This window comes from Copadichromis virginalis, linkage group LG5 (genome assembly GCF_057382275.1).
Source record: "Copadichromis virginalis isolate Kocher_CV1m ecotype Utaka linkage group LG5, C_Virginalis_male_GT1.1, whole genome shotgun sequence".
Lineage (NCBI taxonomy): Eukaryota > Metazoa > Chordata > Actinopteri > Cichliformes > Cichlidae > Copadichromis > Copadichromis virginalis.
In genome coordinates this window covers 26,623,165-26,648,147 of record NC_140622.1, presented here as the reverse complement: position 1 = coordinate 26,648,147, position 24,983 = coordinate 26,623,165, and the positions used below count along the sequence as shown (strand labels likewise).

The 24,983-nt window shown below is 39.9% G+C and overlaps 1 protein-coding gene across 2 annotated transcripts in view; it reads left to right on the top strand.

The window, feature by feature from the left end:
* Positions 1–24,983, top strand: part of LOC146709891 (SLIT-ROBO Rho GTPase-activating protein 3-like) — a 36,769-nt gene that overhangs the window by 8,299 nt on the left and 3,487 nt on the right. Inside the window, exons 3-19 of one of the 2 annotated variants that reach the window (XM_085457085.1) lie at positions 4,136–4,298; positions 6,314–6,376; positions 9,226–9,408; positions 9,669–9,797; positions 9,927–10,148; positions 10,271–10,372; positions 12,197–12,394; positions 12,510–12,594; positions 14,123–14,150; positions 16,540–16,570; positions 16,851–16,911; positions 21,145–21,222; positions 21,545–21,679; positions 21,762–21,867; positions 21,942–22,169; positions 24,346–24,419; positions 24,524–24,704. In XM_085457085.1, the coding sequence (XP_085313211.1) occupies positions 4,136–4,298; positions 6,314–6,376; positions 9,226–9,408; positions 9,669–9,797; positions 9,927–10,148; positions 10,271–10,372; positions 12,197–12,394; positions 12,510–12,594; positions 14,123–14,150; positions 16,540–16,570; positions 16,851–16,911; positions 21,145–21,222; positions 21,545–21,679; positions 21,762–21,867; positions 21,942–22,169; positions 24,346–24,419; positions 24,524–24,704 (2,067 nt within the window). Of the gene's footprint in view, positions 1–4,135; positions 4,299–6,313; positions 6,377–9,225; positions 9,409–9,668; positions 9,798–9,926; positions 10,149–10,270; positions 10,373–12,196; positions 12,395–12,509; positions 12,595–14,122; positions 14,151–15,534; positions 15,638–16,539; positions 16,571–16,850; positions 16,912–21,144; positions 21,223–21,544; positions 21,680–21,761; positions 21,868–21,941; positions 22,170–24,345; positions 24,420–24,523; positions 24,705–24,983 lie in introns of both variants that reach the window. The other variant, XM_085457084.1, reaches the window with a different exon arrangement.

Below are 24,983 nucleotides of genomic sequence, written 5' to 3'. Positions count from 1 at the left end.
AAGTCCAAGCCAAAAAAAGAATACTTATGTTTTCTGAAAATCACAGTTATAATTATTTGTTTGTTTAGCAATTCAGCAATTAATTAAAAACAAAAATAAACAATCAAATTAGATTTTAAGAATAACAGTTAAAAATACAGAAAAATGTGCCTTTACTTATTTTGACAAATGAAAGACTATCTGTCATAGCAATGATTAGCAATATAGAAAATTACAGCATAGGCATCCATTCATGTGACCTAGCTGTGTAAGTCAGGCATAACTAACTCGTTGGTTTATTCAGGAGAGGTCTTTCCAGCTCTCTTTCAGCCTCTCCAGCCAATTGGACAGGAAGCGTAATCATGGTGGAGAGCTCCACCACTGACACATTGATAAATGGAGCATACCCTCAAAGGGAGACCCCTATTAGGAAAAACCCTCTCATGGCTTCTCTCATCCCACTGTCCCAGATTTCCCCCTGCCATAATATACTGTTATCACTATATCCGTCTGTCAAAAGATGGATTCCTTACTTGAAGACTCCATTGAAATGACTGGATGAAGTCTCAGTCATTATTAATACTGTGCGGTCCTCTCTGTTGGAGTCTTAGAACAAGCTCTGCACTCTCACTTTGATAGTTTATTTCAAACAGCGAAAACTTATTGCCCACTTTTTTCTTATCAGTCGTCCTTTCATATTTTAATTTGCAGCTACTAAAAGGGCTATCAGGAGAACATCTGGGAACATTTTCAAAACCTCCTATACCAAAGTGCTACCTGTGAGAAAATTCAAATCGCTCTATGTTTCAAAACGCTGTTTTTGGTGTCGTTTGTAGCAGTTAGTAGGTGCGCTGTGTGTTTCACTGTCACTAAATTGTAATTCATATGAGGGTGGCATTCTCCTAAAGGTTTCTTGAAACAAGTGTTGTTGTACTTGTTATAGTTGTACAACAATGGCACATAAACTGTCCTAAAAACTTGACGAGCAGCCAACCGCAAAACATTGGCAGTCAGGTCAGCACCATCCCATGTCCTGGATCAAACAACTGCTCTGCTTGAAAGGAGTGCCTATAGGGAAAGGATAGCTTGTTCATGTTCTTTTCAAAGAGTTACAGGATGAAAAGAAAAGCAAAAAGAAAAAGCTGATGACCAGTACTCAAAATTAGCTTTAGAACCACACATCTAGTGTTCACTGAATCCTCATCAGAAATATTCTCAGTGGATTTGTGGCTGTCAAGATGCCATTCTTAAGAAAGGGAAACAGGTAGGAGCAGCTGATATATGCCTAATTACATAAGTACTGGACTGAAAATCAGTAGCAACAGATCATATGGAATAGTAGTTCAAATCATAGTAAGTATGCACAGAAGAGATCAGCGGAGAGGTAAACAGTGAGTGACTACATTCATCAAAAACACAAGTAAAGCATGGTGGACTCTGTCATGCATTTCAGCTTGTTAATATTGATGGAATTATTAATGCAGAAATGTACAGTCGGATTTTGGAAAGTGCCAACACCTTCATTTTTCAGGATGAAAATGATCTCAAAAACACTGCCAATGCAGTAAATGCATTTATAGATATCTGCATATCTATAAATGCAGATTGGCACAGCACTGTAAGATCAGAAACCTTGCCTGGTCTAATGAACCAGTGAGTCTTGATTGTGGCTTTGGCACTGGGATAGTAGGGTCAGGTTTTTGGCATATCCCTTTAGCACCCTTTATGCTGTCGCTCAGGAGGAAGTGCGGGTCATCTACTAATCGGTCCCTGGCTGCTCCAGTCTACATGCCAAATATCCTTGGGCAAGATACCAACCCCAAGTTGCTTTTCAGTGCATAGGAAGAACTTGCATAGAAAAAAGTGCTTGTGTGAATGGGTGAATGAGGCAGGTGGGGAAAGCATCTTGAGTGTTCAGAGTAGAAGAGCGCTATGTAACAACCAGTCCATTTACCATTTTTTGATGGCTGCTTCCACCAGGACATCACGCTCTTCCATATCATGTCAATATGGACCAAAGATTTCAGAGGAATTTTTCCAGCACTACGTTGAATCTGTGCCTTGAAGAATCGAGGAAGTTACGAAGACACAAAGACACATTCAACACAGTACTAGCAAGGTGTACCTTATAAAATGGCCGGTCAGTGTATAATACTGATTATGAATGGGACTGAAACAATGCAGTGTTTATGCCTTGGACAAAAAAAGACAATGACAATGGAAACATGTTCATGTTCAGTTTGTGTGCATGACAGAGTTAATTTTTTCCCACTGAAACAACTTAGGAGTTTAAAAAATAGCACAACAAAAAAGGTTTTGAACAGTCTTAGATTACATTTCAGCATTGTTTTGGATGCACTGAGGGAGCTGGAGAGGGCCTATAGTGCCTTTCTTCTCCTTTGTTATAGTGCAGAAATGAGCGCTAGCTGAAGATTAGAGTGAGCTTCGCCAAGGCAGAAAAACAGCTATAATTCACTTCAAAAAGAAAATGAAAGCATAAATACAATTCTCCACGGATGAAACTGATCAAAGTTTTGCAGCAGTTGAGAGAAAACAAGTCAGGACGACTCTTTCAGTGTGATCTTCAAAACCAATATTAGAGTCAAAAATAACTTCCGTATTTTTGATTCACACTGAAAACGAAGAAGCTGTTGTGGATCAGAAAAAGTGCAGCGGGTTCACCACAAGAAAAGCATCTGTAATTTGAGGTTATTTACTGGAACTAATTGCACAGACAACTGAACCAGACATTGTGTTTTAAGAAAAGTCATATTTTTGAAGCTAAACAGTATTAAGAGCATATGTTACTGCCATGGGATTTCAGCCATGGAAGGATATGTAAGGCTTCTAACTTTACTTGGTGATCGCAGTAAGCAATGAGCAATGATCTAGAATGCAACACTAAGAGATCGAAGAGAATATGTGACACATCCGATATGACTGTACATTTTCACATGTGTATGTTTAGCACTTTTTGAGTCACTATTTGTGACTCTTATTCAGCATGAGTGGTTTCTGTGCAGTCTACTTAAAAGCTAGAGTCTTAAGAGAGATGGTTTTTAACTTGCTGTTTGACTGATAAATAATAGTACTGGGCAGGAACCCATTTGAATAAATTAAAATGACTGTGTAAACTTATCAGTGCTCAGTCTTGGGCGACGTGTCAGTGGTTTCTTATTTAAAAAACTTGACTTGGGGTATAAAAACTTGTAACTAGCATGACTTTATAACTCTACAAAGGGTAGATTTTAGTGCAGCATATTGCTGATACAAACTGAGGTCATCATCTTATTAGACATGGTTGTTTAAAGCACTTATTTTGCTACCTGGGGTTTTAGTGCTGGTTTCTACTAATGACACACTTTGCGGCATGCTGGTATAATCATGACGCATTAGGTTCCCCATTAAATTAAGATGAACTTTTCACATTAAATTTACTGGGAGTTTTCTAATGCTTTCCATCTTAGTTGATAATGTGTTTTTTAGAAGTTATGAAAATGGTGATCTTAGCCCAAATGTCCAAACTCTTCCTTTTGCTCAGGTTGTGTGGCAAAAAGAATTCTGTGGTCTGATTGTCTTTTTCACATCCCCAAAGAAATGCAAACTGTGAAATTAATTCATCCCAAATTCACTGTTCTCCTTTCACAATTCAATTTTGTCTGATTCGCAGCACAGGTCAGCTATTGGCTGATAGCAAAAAATGTTTTATTTTTACTGTGTGCATCCAGCAGTGTCACAGAGCATTTGTATATGCTGTCATGCTAAAGTGTTCTCTAAAGACAAAATGAGAAGAAAAATACCTCCATTAAATCTTTGGTGTGATGATAATTAAACTCACATGTCCTCTTAAGCAAGGAGGCAGCCAGCATGCCTTCTGAGTTTGTGTGTCAACAAGTGCGTATGCTGCCTTTACTTGCTGATTCCCCCCACATGAGCTGTGACCACTTGATCTCTGATATGTGAAGCCCACAGGCGGCACCAAATAGTAAATAAGCTAGGATTAAAATGAATGTTGGGTGGTGTAAGAAAGTCGTGACCATACATACACGTTCTCTTAGGTGTCCTCTTTAGTTTTCTTGTTAGCCTTTATCCCATTTGGTTTACATTTCCTGAAGGCCTTTCATTCATTAACAAAGTATTTCTCTCGCTGTTTCAGGAAAGATCAAAATCTCCTCTCCACTGTGAACTGCTGGTATTTGGTCTTGGATCAAACCCGACGCGAGAGCAAAGACCACGCCACACTCAGCGACATCTACAACAACAACGTCATTGTCCGTTTGGCGCACGTGGGTGAAGATGTCATCAGACTTTTCAAAAAGGTCAGAATCAGAATTAAATGAATGAGGTCATGCTCCCCTGACAGTAACTAACACACACATTTCATCTGCTCAAATGTCATGACAGGTAATATGTAAAAATATAATTAATATATAAAAAATATATAAAAAATCTAATTAGGGGAAGGGCATGAAAATATCAGTTAGGGATGTCAAACTCATTTTAGTGTACGGGTCAGGTATTTCCCATTTTGATCTCGAATGGTTTGATCAGTAAAACCACTGCATTATAGCCCATAAAAAAAACAAAGGAACAAACAAAAAAAATTTCCTTTGTCTTCTCTTACTTTTAGTGTAACCAAGTAAATGTACTTTAGTGTACTACAGTGATACTAGTGCATTGCTCACGATGTTTAGAATAATGGAGGACTAGCTCTACAAATTCTTCACCTTCACCTAAAATCAACAGCTATCAGATGGTTGAAACTTGGGCACAGTTGTTCCATCAGGACAATGATCCCGAACACATCAGGACAGGTTTTTAGAAAGGATAGAGGAGGCTAACATTAACCTTCTGGAATGGTCTTCCCAAAGCCCCAACCTCAACCCCGTTGAGAATTTGTGAAATGATTTGTGGGTTGGTGCCAGGAAACCAACTAATTTGAATGGACTCCACCACCTTCTGCCAAGAAGAGCGATCAAACATTCAGCCGAAATTGTGCCAGAAGCTTCTGGATGGCTAGCAAAAGTGTCTGGTTGAGGTGCAAGTTGCTAAGGAACATTTAACCAAATATTAGTGGGGGTGTATGAATCCTGGGAGGATTAGAGAATATTCAAAAATAATTTCAATCTCATCCACCCAAAGTCAGTAAAGATTTATGCTGTTCAATCATTCCACCCTGGAAAAAACAACAGTTCAAAGAAATCATTAAAGCCAAAACTTAGCTTGACACTCATGCTATATTAACTTTATGTAAACTTCTGACCACAACTGTAACTTTCTTTCATTTATCCAAAATTTTGTCTTTCAAACATATGTCTGAAACTATATATACTATATATATGCTTTAGTATACTATATATGTTTTATACTGTTACATATAAGAGTATACATAACATATGCTTTGCATGAGAGTAGCAGAGTACATGTGGAAAAGCACCCCCAACCACCTTAGGGATTTTATATCAGTATCATATCATTTGACAGCAGCAGGAGTTTAGAGTAATTTATGCCTTCTAGGGGGCTCTGCAGTATCTTGATGGGAGCCCTGATGAGAATGGGATGGCCTGTAACCCATGCTAGGAAAAACACTAACTGCCTGCAGAAAATCTTTTTTTTTTCTTTTTCAAAATGTTAGCTCAAATTCTGGTAAAGTTCTGAACAATAATCCTGTTATACTCCAGTATCCTGGTTCAGCTGCAGTCTTGATGTTAATAAATGACACATGGGGGGAGGGAAATGAATCAACTCTGGCATCTTTTTAAACAAAGACTAAATGTACTGAATGTGCTAAAGTCTAATGCCTGTCACATGTGAAATTGCAAGGTTGCTGTTTTGACAAAGTAGTCCCTGAGAGGTGACAAAAAACAAAACAAAAACAGGATTGGTTGAGCTGAGCATTACTCCGTATTACCTCAAACGGATTTCTAGGCTCACTCTCCACTGGCATCATTCCCCGTCTTAGGTTATAACCCTTTTGTGGGACATGTCCAATTCATCATAGGCTCTCATCCTTTAAAACCAAACGGAAACTGCGACTCCGCTCAATGGGAAATGCTCTGCAGTTACTGCGCTGTTCTATTTTAGTCTGCATTTGCACTTTGGGCATTGTATCTTTTCTGGTGCAGCGTAATGATAGCATTTCAATACTGATGACATCCATCACATACAAAATAAAACTGGCACACAGCTTTCAAGTGTCTCACATGTGGGAAAGCAGTTCTGTTAACTAACCCAGTTCTTGTTCTTAGATGTTTGAATACTTGTCTTCATTTGTCCTTTAAATGTGGTATTATTTTCCTCTACAAAGCTGTCTCCTGTTTTTCTTTTTTTACAGAGTAAAGACATCGGCGTACAGATGCATGAAGAGTTAGTGAAAGTCACCAATGAACTGTACACGGTGAGTTGCTGTTGCTTGTGTTGAAAGCCTATGGGATGTCAATCTTAAAGCCAGGCTTTTTTTAAATACCTAAACCTGCAACCTGTGGGTTTGACACCACACAGAGCAGATGTGCCTTTTCAGCAGAGCAGCCTGTAACAGGTCATCTCTTCCCTCTCCTGAGGTCATGAAAGGATAAAATTTGCATTCTTCCTCCTGCTGTGAATTGCTACATGAGTTGAAGGAGACAGTGTTCGTGCTCCTAGCTGTGCTTCAAGCAGACTCAGCAGTCTGTGCTACAGAGGTGCACTGTGCTTACAGCAAAATGAGCTTCTGTAATGTTTTCAGCTAATGTTACATGTAATCTGACACCTCTGCTTGCCTCATATGTTAACAGTTGTCACTCTCGTTGGACTGTTATAACCACATACTGCATATAGAAATGTGTGCATATGCATACTAGTAAACACACAGCAAAGGTTTGTGCAGTGGTGCAGACACAAAACATCTGCGTTTATCTGCACTGCATCTTCATTTGGCAAAAGAAAAGGAACTGAGGTGTATCACTGGCTGCATGTGGGACAGTACAGCAGACTCGCCAGAATGCATTCTTCTGGCTCTAATTGCTCGGTGATATCCTTATCTTTACTTACTGCTCAATGGCTAATATGATTCATAGCATAAACGAAAAAACAATTTACAAGCATAAACAGACTAGATGTAATTAAGACTACGATGAAAGTGTATTTTGGCAAGCAGGACAATAGCATGCTGTGAAACAGAATACCCTTGTGGATTATTTTTTCCCTCGTCACATCCACAATTCATTGTTTTTCATTTCAGTGATTAAACAGAGCAGTCACCAAATTGTGTTTTAAAGGTCTTAAAACATTCCATTGCAAATAAGATGAGAAACAACAACATGCTCTTATAGATTTGCACTACTTTTCACTGTAAATTTGATTTATTTCATGACCGAGCGTCATTTCTTTTGCAGGATGTATAAAACTCCACTCTTGGCTGCTTGCACGTTCAATCCTTTCTCTTGACATCCTAGTTGTTGTCAGCTTAATTGTGCAGGTGATTAATCCTTTATCGTGGTCCTGTAAAACTGGCTAAACATAATTGCAGCAAAGTTTGACAACCCTGTGATTTGATTCATTTATGATAAAGGAGCAAAAAGCGAAGATGAGCAGAAAGTAGGTCAATTGTGGATTTTTTTTTTTTTACAGTTAGTTTCGCAAATTGTTAGTAATTTACAAAATTACTAAATTAAAAAAAAGAGTTGGTGGCAAAAGGAAAAAAAATGACCTAGTAAGAAAGCTAAGCACATGTGCACATTGCAAAATGATGTGTATGCAGCACATCACAAATGGATTTGAATCTGGATTACTGAAATCGTATAAACCACATGAGAATAGTTCTCACATGTAACATTGTACCGTGCATGTTATATTACTGCTATACTGATATTGATTTTTCCTCCCTCTGATTCATGCATTATTAAATGCCTGTCTGCAGCTCCCACACACAGCATAAGGAATAGCAGGAGTCTGCTCAACTTTATAATTGAGAAAAGTGTAGAGTTTAAGAGAAAATATAATCATTGTGTGGTTATTTTATCATTTGCATTTTAAATAAGCAAATGTTGTCAGGCAGCAGGTCCCTGGTTTTGGTCAGCTGCTGAGTTTTTGCAAAAATTGAGGAGTTTTTCGTTTCATCTGTAGCAGAGGAGGTTGCTCACTGTCACTTTGTAACCTCCTTCCTCCCCTGCTGATCGATCTCAATGTCCTTTGCACGTCCGTTGCAGACGGGGTTGCTAGGAAACCAGAACTTGAGAATCAGTGATGGTGAAGCAGATGTTGTGCGACTGTGCTGTTGATTCAGGTTTACTAGTTAAACATTTACATGTGGCTTTTTTGATAAAACCATGAAACATTTATCCAAAAACAGAGATTGTTTTTGTAAAAGTACCACGACTGTCTTACTTTACTTTGCTGGGATATTTAATTTGTCTTGCTATTCTGTGGTTAGGCTATTCAGACAGTGTGGAGACATCAGACAAACGTACTGGACACTCCAGCTGAGTTAGAAAATGTCAATGAAAATATGACAGTCCCATGAGAATGATGAGTATGCTACACTCACTAATGTTTACTTGTGTGATGAACAAAAGTACTCTGGCGTCTTATTGGTATCTTTCTAAGCAGCTGCTGTGTTTATTAAGTCATGATGATCTGGTTATAAAATTAATAAGAAAGGTTCATAAAAAAGAGAATACTGACAATTCTTAGTTTATTTAGCCAAAATCTAATGACCTCATGCCGTGGCGAGGCGTCTCTCTTCTGTCTGCCCGTTAATAATTCACAAGAATCTTTCTTCCTCCTAACTACAGAATATTGGTCATATTTTAGTGGAGCCTGCACACAGTGATCATCTCACAGGTCTCCATCAAATTTGTGTTGAAGGTCAAGTTCAAAGTCACATTTGTCATTCTCATTGGATTTTAAAATTCAGATTACGTGGTGTTTTGGCCCGTTTTTGCTGGCCACTTAGTGTGTTTTCAGTCCTGTAGTTGATTCTTTGTCCTAAAGAACAAACCACAGGGTGTCTCCCTACGGTTTTTCTTTCTCTTATTTCTTTCTCCTTAACTTAGCCTGGTTCAGACTGAAGTTTTTTCTACGTACTGTCGGATCTTTGAGTTTTTTTCTGTAAGGTTGCAGAATCTTTAGGTTACAAAGTAAAATAATCTGATGATCAACAAGGATCCTGTACCAAAATTTGAGGATATTGCTTTTCTTCATCATACTTATCAGCTTCCTTGCTCGTTTAACTGTGATGTCCTTTATACTTGCTGTGTATTCTTGCAGGTGATGAAGACATACCACATGTACCACACTGAGAGTCTCAGTGCTGAGAGCAAACTGAAGGAGGCAGAAAAGCAGGAGGAGAAGCACATTGGCAAGGCTAATGACATTGGCCTGCGTTATGGCTACGATGATCGTCCACAGCGTCGAAGTTCTGTAAAGAAGATGGAGAAACTGAAGGAGAAGGTCTGTTTTTAGCCCATGTATGATGAGGATTTATGTCATGCACATTACTCCCAATGCACTCTATCTATTCGACTGCAAACAAGCTGTAAATGCATTTGTAATTGAAGTGTCCGAGTAAATCCAACTATTTTATACATGCACACTGACAGATTATAGAGAAGATACAACTGTTTAATGTATAATGCATTCTTAGAGTACATTAGGAAACCATTTTGCTTCCTCCCTTGATGGGACTCTCGCTCTTCCTTTTACACCCCCAGAGACAAGCCAAGTACTCTGAAAACAAGATGAAATGCACAAAGGCCCGGAATGACTATCTTCTCAATCTGGCAGCTACTAATGCCCTGGTGGCCAAATACTACATCCACGATGTCTCAGACATGATAGATGTAAGTCAGAGCCAAGAATGGAAATATGGATGGAAATGGAAATACTCTCTTTTTGTCAGAGTGCATTTTTATTCAGGTTAAGTTTGTTTTTGGATCTGTAATTACTATGGTTTGTTTTTTTGTCCCCAGTGTTGCGACTTAGGGTACCATGCAAGCTTAGCACGCACCTTGAGAACCTACCTTTCTGCAGAATATAGTCTAGAAACTTCTCGGCACGAAGGGTTGGACTTATTGGAGGGAGCAGTGGATGCCATGGACACCAGAGGAGACAAGCTGAAGTTTATGGACACACATTGCCAGATCTTCTGTCCTCCTGCATGCTTTGACTATCAGCCACACATGGGAGATGAGGTGAGTCAACAGGGAGGGTAATGATTTAAAAAGGCTTTCTTTGAAGGTCTTTATTCTTGCTATGTTTATTTTGCACTGTGTTAAGTCACTTTCGGAAATATCCCTTTATTTCTTAATCCCAGGTGTGTCAAGTGAGTGCACAGCAGCCTGTCCAGACAGAACTCTTGATGCGCTACCACCAGCTGCAATCACGTCTGGCCACACTAAAAATAGAAAATGAAGAGGTGAGCAGCTCATTTTAAAGCAAAACAAGCTCACTGATGTGCTTAGGTATATGTTTTAGATGGCCTTATCCATACTCACGCTCAGTTCATATTTGGCCTTTGATATGTGAAGCAGCATCCGTATTCTTTTCTCTATTCTCTAAGGTCAATATTTTCCTGTAGTATATCCTGATGTTTCATTGAGATAATGTTACACAGATACCAGAGTCTTTTGAGAAAGAGTCTTTATGTACAAAGGTGTACATAAAGACAAATGAGAAATGTATGCAAGTGATTATCAGTGATAGTGAAGTTAGATCCTGAATCCTGTATAGGGTCTCATAGGGGAAGCTGTTAACATAGTAGTCTGAGTTGCTGAGTTTGAATATAGAGGTTGCACCATCAGTATATTAATGCAAAATACTGTGCAAGGAAGTGAAGTTGTTATCATTCAAACCATCGACTAAATGTAGAAGAACAGGGAAAAAAACACATATCTGCTGCTCTAAATGCAAGAGTCTTTAAAACAACACGCTAAGACACCAGAGTCCTTGAGAAAGAGTCTTTATTGCCGTTAGATTGATGTGTTACATTTAGTTTTATACTTCATAATTTTTGCAAACACTCTCACACTTTCCCTTACATCTGAAGCTATAAGCTAACCAGCTACTAATCAGTCATTAGGTAGTTAGCTTAGTTTAGCTAGCTTTGATCAATATCATCCACTGAATACCGAAATCACTGAAATCGATCTCTTATTATTGTTTCTTTTACCTTTATTCAACCAGGAAAACCCCATTTAGATCAAATCTCTTTTCCAAGGGAGACCTCGTCTGATCTTTCTGTAAATTATTCCATGTCCAAGTGAATAGTAAGAAAAAGCTTTTTTCCCCAGCCTTTTAGAATTCTAGGCACATTAAAAAGAAACCATTTACAGAAGTGTAGCTGGTAAATGTTGGTGCTGGGACAGAGAAGGGTAAGGTGAAACTAAAAGTTGTAGAGAAAGAAATACCAATACTGTTTTTTGCAAGTGGTCAATGATGCCCAATCCATAAAATCTGCATAGCAGGCATGAAAGTAATATATCTGTGTTTTCATTCATCTTTTTTAGCAAACAAAATAATTTTTCACAAAACTATTCCTTTAGGAAAAACAGAACCCATCCCTCCGATTAGTCTATCACTCATCATCATGGCACAGGAGGCACTTTCATACCTTCATTTACTGTGTTGTGTTTAATAATGCGGGCCACCAACACCCTCCACTACAAACATGTAACAACAGCCAGCCACTCTCCAGAGCTGTCACTATGCATTCATATTCATTCATTAAATCTGACACTGATATGTGGGGTCGTATCTCATCCAGTCTCCTGCTTCCAATGGGGGCCACCCCCAGCATGGTCACCAAGGCCACTGTGACTCACACAGACATGTTTAAAGGTCACCAGGGTGTGTGTATGTGTCAGTGGCTGTCTGTCATGAATAAGGAAATCCACGGTCCCTTCCTGTCTGCCTCACATGGAAGGCACATAGTTAATCTTTCATGTCGTGATGCATCAAGCTAGCAAGCTAATTACTCTATTGTTCACTCTGTCAGTCTAACTACGGTGCACATAGCCTGCAGCAGTATAATCTGAGCTGCCGTGTTTACACCACAGTTTGTTCGAGACACTGAGAAGACTAATGAAAATATGCCCAGTGGTACAAATATTCTTTTATTATTTTATGTGTACAAATGACCAGTTTGCTATCTTTTTTTAATATAATTGTATTTAAACAAATATATTCATGTTGTGATTAATGCTGAAATGACAACTAAAGTTTACATCTATATTTATTTCAGGTGAGGAAGACTCTTGACGCCACCTTGCAGACCCTCCATGATATGCTTACTGTGGAGGACTTTGATGTTTCAGAGGCTTTCCAGCACAGCCAATCCACAGAGTCTGTGAAATCAGCCTCATCTGACTCTTACATGAGCAAGGCAAACATCGCCAAAAGACGAGCCAATCAACAAGAGACTGAGGGCTTCTACTTTACTGTGAGTAGTCGGACAAATGAACAAAGAAATTGCAGTGTGGTGTAAATGTGCACAGTACAACACAAAGAATGTCTAGAAATAGCACTAATTGTCTTTTTGTCTTTCTTATCAATAGAAATACAAGGAGTACTTGAATGGCAGCAATCTCATTGTCAAACTGCAGGCTAAGCATGACCTTCTGAAGCAGACGCTAGGAGAAGGTGAGACTTATTAAAATGTTGTCGCACTGTGTTTAGCGGTGTAGAAAGTTCTATATTAAAGTAACTGCCAAGAAAGCAAGTATCTCTAGAGTATATTAGTACCTTGATATATAGAAGCACATATAGAAAATCTATTATAGCTGTTTTTATCCAAAGGAAGTAGAGCTACTTTCAGCAGCTCCCTTATTTACAAGATGTCACCATAGCAGGTACAGTAACTCTGCATGTTTGATTTGGCACATTTTTTACACCAGATGCCCATCCTGATGCAACCCCAAAGGAATTTGTGTCTCCTTCTGGGATTGAACCAGAGCTCTTTCACTTGTTAGGCAAATATGTAACAACACTATACAGCCAATTTAGCCAAAGGAAGTAATTTTTAAAAAAACATAATATCTTCAGTTTGTATGTAGCCTACCCCATGCTTTTAGAAAATACAATACAAAATTATATCATTCAGAGCTATATTAAGAGAACAAAAACCCTGCAGTCCATGATAACAAGCACTGTTATACAAATTTAAGACCCGAGAGCTGTTAAAATAATGAAGCCAAAGGGTCAGTAAGGGTCTGTGTCTTTTAATGTCACAATGTTGCTACTTTGGAATCACAAACATGTGTTAAATAATTTTGTTTTGTTGGGAATATTAAAAGTTTTCAGACTCCCATATATCACAGTTGTGTCTGCTGTACACAGATTCTTTTAGAAATCAGATAATTAAATATTGATCAAAACAAAACACCAAATTATATTACTTATTATATTACTTATATTATTATAAATGATATTATGCAGTAAAGTTGTAGTTCTCATGGCATCCTGAAAACTGCACGATCTAAAAGCAGGTCATCTCAAACCATGGATTACTAGTATAGCATTGAAAGGATATTTCTTCCCATGCTTTCCTTACATATTCATGATATTAAATATGTGTTAAACTCATCCAGAAGAGAGAAGAAAAGTATATTTGATGTCATGATGTCATGGTGATCATCAGACTCTTGCTAGCGTATGCTTTAAGGTTGGAATTATGTGTTTGACATAAAGAAGGATTGTGCTGGAAGCTGCTTTACACATGACATGATCCTTGAACAAACATTTCTGACTGACTGATCAAAGCGAGGCCTTAATTTGTTTGCTATACTGAAACGTGCGTGTGAGTGTGCTAATGTGGTGCACATATCATGAAATCATAATACTGTACAAATCAGCTCCCACTCTTGTTGCCTCTGGATACATTTTCACTTTCACAGAGCTAGTCTGCAGCCTAGTCCCCTTCTGGGGCTCTTGTGCTGTTTCTAGGGTGACTGTTGAATGACCACTGCCTGGCGGTGAGTCAGATTCAACCATGGCGTTCACCCCATTCAGCCTGACTGAATAGATGCCCATTTTCTCATAACACCCCTTTCCTTCTCCATCTGCCAGCCATGTATAGTCAGCCAGCACTCAACCGTGCTGCTAACTTCTGTGATTGTAAAACTAGTGTGTTCTAATTTAGCCTCTCTCTGTGTGTGCTTATTCCTTTTAGGGGAGAGGGCTGAATATGGAACAACGAGGTAAGGTTTTCAGTGACAAGAGGGTGAATAAAGTTGGCAATGATGTGTAAAATCCTTCCTGTGTCCTTGGATATGGCACAAATAAAGTCACAGTGTAGGAATATCGTTACCTCACCATGTTGAATGGTTTGGATCCAAATTAGAGATGCTTTTATCTATAGATATATCTTAAGACTAGGGACTGAAATGCCAGTGAGATGGATAATGATTTGATTAATAAAAACAATTAAATGAGGAGAAAATTAAAAAATATTGACAAGAAGGGCGTGTGACAAATACAAATGCTTGACTTTTATTTTGATCAATTAAATTTTATATTTAATTATATCTGTATTGAGTATTTTGTGATGTATTACCTTTCAGTCATTATTACTTTGAGAAAGTCACAGGAGCTCCATCCTTGTATTATTTTTACTTTTAGGTTAATACACAAATTTGCTTTCTTGCCAAGTGTTAAATGAGAAAGTTGATGCCAGAAAGCTGATTCTGTTCATCCTGATGGTGTGTTGGTCCCACTCAGATGATTGTATGCTCAGATTGAGGCTACAGCAAAGGGTTTGCTAATTTAAGTTAGCATTTAGTAGCAAATAGCTAGTGCAAGCACAATGTATCATTTGTATAATTCGGATTTTAGATAATAAGCAACACAAAATATTATACATTTAAAGCCACTAGCTAAGCAATTTCAAGGTACTTATTTATTTATTTTTGGTTTTAAAACATTGTGCTAAGCTAGATAATATGATTATGGCTTTATAGAGACAGCGTAATACATTATACACTCACTTATTGATTGCCCACTAAATGAAACATATTCCACTGTACTTTGTAGTGCAGTACTTTGTACTGTCTATAGAAAGTATTAATAATGGATGTAGCAGGTTTTTCGCTTAATTTACCCAAAACGCCTAAAACTGACATATTTCACATTCTCTATTAATTTGTTTTTTTGTTAAGTTGCCCATCTTTATCTTTTCTTCTTTATCTCTGTCATATCAGGTTTGTAGTTTTTTGACAGGTGACAGAACTGTAACGGATACACCTTTATGCTATTCAAAATTAATGGAGAGCCATGAATTATTTTCCCTTCCTGTCTGAGCGAGAGTTTGACTAATTGCACTCTGTCTCTTCATATTTATCATGAAGATATGAAAAGAGTATCGGCTGTCTCATCTAGCTCTCAGCAAGAAAGCAAATGACTGTAGCCTATCTCAGAAACGGTCAATATATGACTACCATATTCTTTATGATTTGGAGCAGCCTATTGTTTTGGTAAAGATCTGAAAAGAAAAACATCTTAAGCAAAATCAGTTTTACTGTTGCATATTGCATTATTTTTCATGTTTGCATTGTACCAACCCTACAAACCCCACCATCTCCCCAGGCCCCCAACTCTTCCCCCTAAACCCCAGAGAATGCGGAAGTGTAGACCTCGCTCCATTTTTAACCCTAGGCTGTTTAACGGCAATATGGAGGCCTTCATTCAGGTATAAGCCCATCTGTGCCCTCTGTCTCTCATGAGCTCAGCTTTCTCGCTAGCAGTCCTTGGGGGTTCTCTTGCCTGTGACCACTCTTTTATCCAAACATTGCCTCACTCATGCACTGACTTTCCTCTTGCTCAATGCTTGTCTTCACATTTGACGAAAACACTAGATAAGGTGAAAGCTGGTCCAGCAGCTTGATGTGAAGATGGTGTATTTTCAAAAGCACCAGTATAAGGTTTGTTCTTGTGAGCCCCCAGCCTCCGTACACTGAATTAATTTGGCTGTATGTCAGTTGGCCACACAGCAGCTATGCAAATAAACAGATGGCCACTTCCACTCAGCAGACAAGCAGGGCATGCACCGACAAAAGTACAGAGATAAAACGATTAACCAATGAATCAACTGACAAAAAAACAAAAGGAAAAAAAATTTTTTTTTTTGCTTTATTGATTTTTTTATATAGTGTTGTATGTTTTATTATCATTATTTATATCTTAGTAGTTCTTCAATGGGCTTTTTTCTCACAGAACAAATAAAGAATCAGTTAGTTGAGGAGATGTCGTAATTAGCAGATCGACTGATAAATCGATTCTAATTTCCCTTCAAGTCAAGAAGCTGTTTTTGGCTGGAAAAATATGTGTCTTCCCCCCACCCACCATGCTCTGAAGTAGGCCCTTCCCTCCCACTCCCCCCCAAACCATGCCCTCATGTCTCACACGCCACATGGCACTGATGCTTTTCTCAGGCCATGCCTCGTCCTTCTCTCTCTCTCTCTCTCTCTCTCTCTCTCTGTCTGTCTGTCTGTCTGTCTGTCTCTCTTTGTAAGATCTGTCTCTCTCACTAACCTGTTGTGGTTGTTGTTGCTTCTCTTCCTCTGTCTACGTGCCTTACTGCTCTCTGCCCAGGGGAAGACGGAATGTCCGTGCGAGGAGTCAGGTACTCTGTCTTATAGCTGGGTGGGATCATTACACTGTATTTAGTATGCTAACCAACATTTCTGTGCCTCTGTCCCATTGGGATTCCTGTGAAAATACTGTTATCGTGGTGCACTAATTTATTTTTGTTTTGCATATTGTGACTCAGAAAGTTAACGTTAAGTGATAAATGATATCATCTCAGCCTTCTCATCATAATGGCTTGCTAGTGTGACTGTTTCTTATGGTTATTAATTTCTGATTTAGTGGTTTCTCTAGTAATAATTTGATTGTGTCTATAGGATTCAGGCCAGCCTATACCAGCGGTGGTTGAGAGCTGTATTCGATACATCAACCTGTATGGTATGTTCCAGTTCTATTCATAAGTTATCTTTCCACAAAGGCTGATGTTTTATTTGTGTAGTGCAAATTTACAACAAAATTCAACAAATTCAAATTTAACAAAACAAAAATGCATCGGATTCTGCATTAAGGATTCTTATATTGCAAAGTAGAGACCCTGCAATTTTAGATAGAAACGACGACAATAAGAGCGCTTATGTCTCTCCAGACTCTCAATATAAAGTTTTCACCTAAATTAATCAACTCGAGCTTTTATTGGTGTCTATCATCACACAAAATTTGAAAATTATATCTTAACCCTTTCACGTATAGTGGTCACTACAGTGGAGAGATATTCAAAGGCTGTTTTCCTGTATGTGTGTCAGGGTTGATGGCATACTTGCACATGATCACAACACACAGTGTATATTATTTATTCGTTTGTCAACTTCATAAGCCAAAAACGTATGTTGTCCACCTAAGTGGACATGAAAAAAAAAACTTTTAAAAATACATGTGTAAAAAAATTAAGTTCAAAAATCTTTTTTTCATGCCTAAAGATGAATAAAAATGTAAAAAATCCTGATTGAGGTTGTCATAATTCATGCATGAAAGGGTTAAAAACTGCAATAGAGTGCTAACAGACCAACAGACAGACAGTTATTCATTACAGCAAGTAGACAGAGCAGACAGAGTTTCCCTTTTCATTTTCTTGCTTACATGTAGTTTTCAGTCTGTATAATCAAAACACAACAAAACATATAATTTTATACAATCTGATTGTTAGGGTTTTCTCTCTGTTATTGTAGGGTCTTTACCTAATATAAAGTGCCCTGGTGTGACTGTTGTTGAGATTCGGTCCTATATAAATAAAATAAAACTGAATGATATGTATATACAACCTTAATATTGTTAATAGTAGCCATTCAAATATTTTTGGTATTTTAGAAGTTATTAGCAGTGAAATAGCATTCAATGTGAGATAATATAACTGCTCCAACTGGATCGTTTGGAAAATCTTAAACTGGAGCATTTCATATGTACAAGCCTGGATGAGAGAGTGAGGTGAAATATTAATTTCTATGATTCATTCATTTCTCAAAATGGGTTGCATTCTAATATTCATGATGCTCAGCTTACATTAATCCTTATATATAAGAAAGAAGATGGGGTGTAAGTGATAAACAGGACTTCTACTGTCCAAGAGATGCTAATGAATCTCTTACTAACTAATAGTAACGTCTGTCTTGTGAAGATTGTTATAATAAGAAAAACAATGTAATTTTGATTTCCACCAGTTATGACTGAAAAAGCAGAAGCTTTGGCCCCACCCCTCAATTTTTGAATTAAGGTGTTTATAGTCTAATTGCCACATTCATCCATCCATTTTCTTCCGCTTATCCGGGGCCAGGTCGCAGGGGCAGCAGCCCAAGCAGAGAAGATATAATCTCTCCAGCGTGTCCCAGGGCATCCTCCTGGTGAGACATGCCCGGAAAACCTCGCCCAGGAGGCGCACAGGGGGCATCCTTGTCAGATGCCCGAACCACCTCAACTGGCTCCTTTCAATGCGGAGGAGCAGCGGCTCTACTTTGAGCCCCTCCCGAATGGCCGAACTTCTGACTCTATCTCTAAGGGAGAGGCCAGCCACCCTTCAGAGGGTGTCCCCAACCCGGAGTGGGCACTCCATCCTTTTCCAACTGAGGACCATGGCCTCAGATTTGGAGGTGCTGATTCTCATTCCCACTGCTTCACACTCGGCTGCGAACCATTCCAAGGCGAGCTGGAGGCCATCACCTGATGAAGCCAACAGGACCATATCATCTGCGAAAAGCAGAGATGAGATCCTGAGACCACCAAAGTGAAAGCCTTCCGCCACTTGGCCACGCCTAGAAATTCTGTCCATAAAAATTATGAACAGAATCAGTGACAAAGGGTAGCCCTGGCAGAGCCCATCACCCACCAGGAACGAGTCCGACTTATTGCCGGCAATGCGGACCAAGCTCTTGCAACGGTCATATAAGGACTGAATGGCCCGTAACAATGGTCCAGACACCCCATACTCCCGGAGCATCCCCCACAGGACCCCCGAGGGACACGGTCGAATGTCTTCTCCAAGTCCACAAAGCACATGTAGACTGGTAGGGCAAACTCCCATGTTCCCTCGAGTATCCTCAAGAGGATAAAGAGCTGGTCCAGTGTTCCACGGCCAAGACAAAAACCGCATTGTTCCTCCTGTATCCGAGGTTCAAACTCTCCTCTCCAGCACCCTGGCATAGACTTTCCCAGGGAGGCTGAGGAGTGTGATTCCCCTGTAGTTGGAACACACCCTCTGGTCCACTTTCTTAAAGATGGGGACCACCACCTCGGTCTGCCAGTCCAGGGGTACTGCCCCCGATCCCCACGCAACATTGCAGAGACGTGTCAACCAAGACAGCCTTAAAACATCCAGAGCCTTCAGGAACTTGGGGTGGACGAGGCTCTGCCACCAAGGAGTTGTTTAACTGCCTCTGTAACCTCGTCCCCAGAGATTGACGGGTCATCCCCTTCGTCCCCGGACTCTGCTTCCACCACGGAAGATGTGCCAGTGGGATTGAGGAGGTCCTCAAAGTATTCCTTCCACCGCCTGATGATTTTCTCTGTCGAAGTCAACAGCACCTCTGGAGTCCCACAAGCTAACCAAGCCCGGTAGGACTCCTTCTTAAGCTTGGTGGCTCCCCTCCCCTCAGGTGTCCACCATTTGGTTCGGGGGTTACCACCATGGCAGGCACCAACTACCCTGTAGCCGCAGCTCCATGCAGTGGCTTCAGCAATGGAGGTGCTGAACATGGTCCATTCGGACTCAATGTCCCCAGTCTCCCTCGGAATGCTGTTGAAGCTCTGCCAGAGGTGTGCGTTGAAGATCTTGCAGACTGGGGCCTCTGCTAGACGTTCCCAGCACACCCTCGCTGTACGTTTGGGTGCGCCAGGTCTGTCCAGCGTCCTCCTTCGCCACCTGATCCAACTCACCACCAGGTGGTGATCAGTTGACAGCTCAGCCCCTCCCTTTACCCGAGTGTCCAAAACATATGGCCTCAGGTCTGGTGATACGATTACATACCACATCGACCTGTGGCCTAGAGCAGGGGTGTCAAACTCAAATACGCAGTGGGCCAAAATTCAAAACTGGAACAAAGTTGCGGGCTAACATGAATATTTATTGAAAAAAAAATCTTCCTCCAGATATAAGAATGAATCTTTTCTTATGGACTCAAATAAGTTTTGCTGGAAAACTGAATATGGAACAAGCAAAGCTTAATACTAAACAATATATATATTAGCTGTATAATACCAGTAGGCCTGCTCTAATAGTAATTTGGTATGGCTTTGCGGGCCAAATGTAATTAGGCTGCGGGCCAAATTTGGCCCGCGGGCCAGAGTTTGACACCTATGGCCTAGAGTGTCCTGGTGCCACGTGCACTTATGGATACTCTTATGTTCGAACATGGTGTTCATTATGGCCAAACTGTGGTTTGCACGGAAGTCCAATAACAAAACACCGCTCGGGTTCAGATCCGGGAGGCCATTCCTCCCAATCACGCCCTTCCAGGTCTCACTGTCATTGCCCATGTGAGCATTGAAGTCTCCCAGTAGGACAACAGAGTCCCCAGGAGGAGCACCCGCCAGTGCCCCACTCAGGGACTCCAAGAAGGCTGGGTACTCTGAACTGCTGCTCAGCGCATAAGCACAGACGACAGTCAGGACCTGGCCTGAAAGGCGAAGGGGTGAGCCCGACTATATCTAGCCGGTACCTCTCAACCTCACGCACTAGCTCAGGCTCCCTCCCCACCAGAGAGGTGACATTCCATGTCCCAATTGCCAGTCTTGTTAGCCGGGGATCGGTCTGCCAGGGCCTCCGCTCCTGGCCGCCGCCTGACTCACATTGCACCCGACCCCTACGGTGCCTCCTGCGGGTGGTGGGCCTGCAGGAAGATGGGCCCATGGCCCTTTTTCAGGCTGTGCCCGGCCGGGCTCCATGGACTAAGGCCCGGCCACCAGACGCTCGCCCTCAGACACCCTTCCCTTTCCTTTGTTTTTTTTAATATGTTTGAAGTCTCCTATCTTTAAGCTTGTTTTTATACTTAGATACAAAAAACAGAAGAAACTCCTTTACTGAGACATTCAACAGAAATAAATCTGGTTTATTTTTAAGGGGGTGTGCCATTTATATTAATACCTTTTTTTCCATTTTAGACTAACAGCTTTATATGTCCACAGGTCTTCAGCAGCAAGGTATATTTCGAGTTCCAGGATCCCAGGTCGAAGTCAATGATATTAAAAATGCATTTGAAAGAGGTTAGTCCCAGGTCACTTAGCCATCTACTCTTGATTGATTTTAAATTTCGTTTTGCCCACCTCAGAAACCGCAGTTACTCTCACAGGACTCTAAAGTGCAAATAAAGAGCCTGTGTGCCATATGTAACCCTGTAATGGACATGTAAACCATTTAATGCATAATACATGAGATCAGCATCCTAAATGAGCAAACATAACTGCACTCTTAATGCATACATTAACTTCCGAATTTGAAATGTATATTAAGAATCACTGCTATCTTACATGAAAGTGAGTGCAATGGATGAATACTGAGTAGACTGAAAATATGCTACATCTACAGGAGAAGATCCACTGATGGATGATCAGACAGATCATGATATTAACTCTGTGGCGGGAGTTCTTAAGCTTTACTTCCGGGGGTTGGAAAACCCCCTGTTCCCTAAAGAGCGTTTCGCCGACCTCATATCCACTACCAGTGAGTAACATTCCAGGAAAACATGTGGAATATGTTTTATTTAGTGTAGCACTCTGTGATTGTTGTTGTTTATTACTTTTAGAGCTTGACTCTGGTGCAGAAAGAGCTCATCACCTTCAGCAGATAATCGTGACTCTTCCGCGGCCTGTGATCATCGTCATGAGATACCTGTTTGCATTTCTAAACCAGTAAGTCTCGTCACTACAAATTTTCCGGTGTGCAAAATTAAAATAATGATACTTACTGGTTCTGTTTTCCACAGTCTTTCCCAGTACAGCGATGAGAACATGATGGACCCCTACAATCTCGCTATTTGCTTTGGCCCCACACTGATGCCCATACCAGATGACCAAGATCCTGTGGCCTGCCAAGCACATGTTAATGAGATCATTAAGACAATCATCATCCACCATGAGGTCATCTTTCCAACCCAGCGAGAACTGGAAGGACCTGTGTATGAGAAGTGCATGGCTGGAGGGGACGAATACTGGTAGGTTCAAAGCTAGGTGTCCAAAATGTGCTGTGTTTTCTGAGCCATTAACAACTTGGCCTTGGAAAAATAGCACCATGTAACATTTTCCACTTCCTACCCTGGCTCTAAGCCATTTTGTACAAGGCTGTAGATTTTACACTCAATACTGAATTATCTTCTTAGACAGACACCTAATAAAGGGTATTGGCTTTTTTCTCATAAACACAAGACTTATTTTCTATAGCGACGCTAGCAAGTGTTGTTTATTTAAAGACTGTATGCACCAGCAATATGATTATTGAATAACATCAATAATGCCTTTCTTAAATGATCCAACTGCTAGAATTAACCCTTGTATGGTGTTCGGGTCTGTGAGACCCGTGTTCAGTTTTTTTCAAAAGAAAAATTAAACAATTAATTATTTTTTCACGTGTAAATGTGTTGTGTCTTTCCACTCACTCCACTTGATTATAACTGATTTATTTATAACATTTTATATAAAAGAAAAACGAGAAGCACATTAATTCATAAATGTGATCTAACAAAGGTAAAGGGAAAAAATTAACCATGTTTGCTGTTCATATGTCTTGTAATTGGGATGAAGTAAACATCTGTTGAGTAATTTAACATAAAATTGTTTGATAGTGTTAATTTGGAAAGCCAAAACTCTAGCGGGTCCACCAGACCCATGAACACTGGCTGAGTAACAAAAATACGAACACCACACAAGGGTTAAAGAATGAAGAGTAGCTGTTCAGTTCCTTGTTAAAAGGATTTATCCTGATCAGTCATTTAATTGGATAATATGAATCTCACATTTAATGTAGTAGGTAGTTTGGATTTTGCTTTAATTTGGTGTATAAAGTGTATGTTTTAGAGGTTTCCAAAAAATACATGAAAAAATATGCATATAGAAAAATTAAAAAGGCCAGGATCTTTTTTAGCTTTTCATTTGCATGAACAACATTTGCAATAAAAACTGACACTTTATTAGGCACAGTTTGCTAATACTGGGTTGGAGTCCCTTTTGCCTTCCGAGCTGTTTTATTATTCATGGCATATCTTCATTAAGGTCCTGGAAGATTTTGGTCCAAGCTGACATGATAGCATCATGCAGTTGCTGCAGATCTGTTTGTTGCACTTCCACGATGCGAATCTCCCATTCCGCTCTCAAAGACTATCAGATTAGGATCAGGTGACCGTGGAGGCCGTTTGACTACAGTGAATTCATTGTCATTTGCAACATAACAGTTTGAGATGATTTGAGCTTTGTGACATGGCATGTTATTGTCCCGAAAGCAACCATCAGAAGTACGCTGTGAAGGCTGAATATGGTCAACAACAGTACTTAGGTAGGCTGTGGCATCTAAATAATGCTTAGTTAGTCCTGAGTGTCCCAAGAAAATGTCCCCTACACCATTACACCACCAGCAGCCTTAACCGCTGACACAATGCTCTGATTCTGACCCTACCATCTGAATGTCACAAAAAACATTGAACCTGTGCTGATTAAAAGATGCTGATTTGGTACTGACAGGCCCAGAGTATCACAAGACCCATCTCTTATGCTATTACACCACCTGTTGATACAAGGCACAATGGACCAATGCTTTCATGTTCCTGGTGCCAAATTATGACACTACTATCTGAATATAAAGGAAGAAAGACCAGGAAATATTTTTCCAGTCTTTTGTTGTCCAACTTTGGTAAGTCCACATGACTTGTAGACTTACTGACAGGAATGGCACTAGGTGTGCAATCACTGATATTTTTTTGGATACCTTGATTGTAACAAGTACTTATTTAGGATGCTGTTGCCTTCCTACCAGCTGGAAGCAGTCTGACCATTTTTCCATCACCTCTTACTGAATATTTTCTTTTTTGCGGATCATTCTCTGTAAACCCTAGCTGTGGTGGGAAAATCCCAGTAGATCAGCAGTTTCCGAAATGATAAGACCAGCTGATAAATCACGTAAATCATCTTTCTTTCATGTTCCGATGGTTGGTTTGAATGTCAGCAGGTTGTCTTGACTGTCTGCATGCCTCGGTCTATTGAGGTTGCTGCCACATGATAAATATAATATTGGTCTGGTAATTAAGGATTCCTTTGTTATAAAAGGTAATGATTGAAGAATAAGAGTGCGTAAATGGCTCTTATTTTTTTCATTTCCTTTTCTGCATCTCCTCTCTCCAGTGAAAGCCCCCACAGTGAACCAGGAGCTCTGGATGAGATTGACAATGGTACCGGGCCTAACACAAGTGATGATGGTGAGTCAGCAAACACATCAATCCATTGTGAAGACAGCAGCTGGATGTTGAGAAGCTGACAGAGAAAATAATGAGATTTCCTCTGATCTTTTTTCATATGGCAGAATTGGAGCAAATCGAAGCCATAGCCAAATTTGACTACGTGGGCCGAAGTCCAAGAGAGCTGTCCTTTAAGAAGGGAGCCTCTCTGCTGCTCTACCTGCGAGCTTCTCAGGACTGGTGGGAAGGGCGACATAATGGTGTGGATGGGCTGATCCCACATCAATACATTGTGGTACAAGACATGTAAGTTCGATTTATTTAGGCTGTGAAGCCCATAAAAAGTTAAAAAAAAAAAAGCTTGTCAGTTGTGTTCCATTTTCAGAAAGCTTGGCCTTAATGAAATCTTCCTAATGAAAGGATCATTATGAATAAAATGCTACACTTTCATTTTATTGCATTCTTATTGGAGCAACAGATACTCAAAGAGGGCAGACCTCAACTAAGCACATTAATCACTCTTATTTATTCCAAAATGTGTTGAGATCTTTATTTGGCTACAATCCATCTTTTCATGATTCAGAT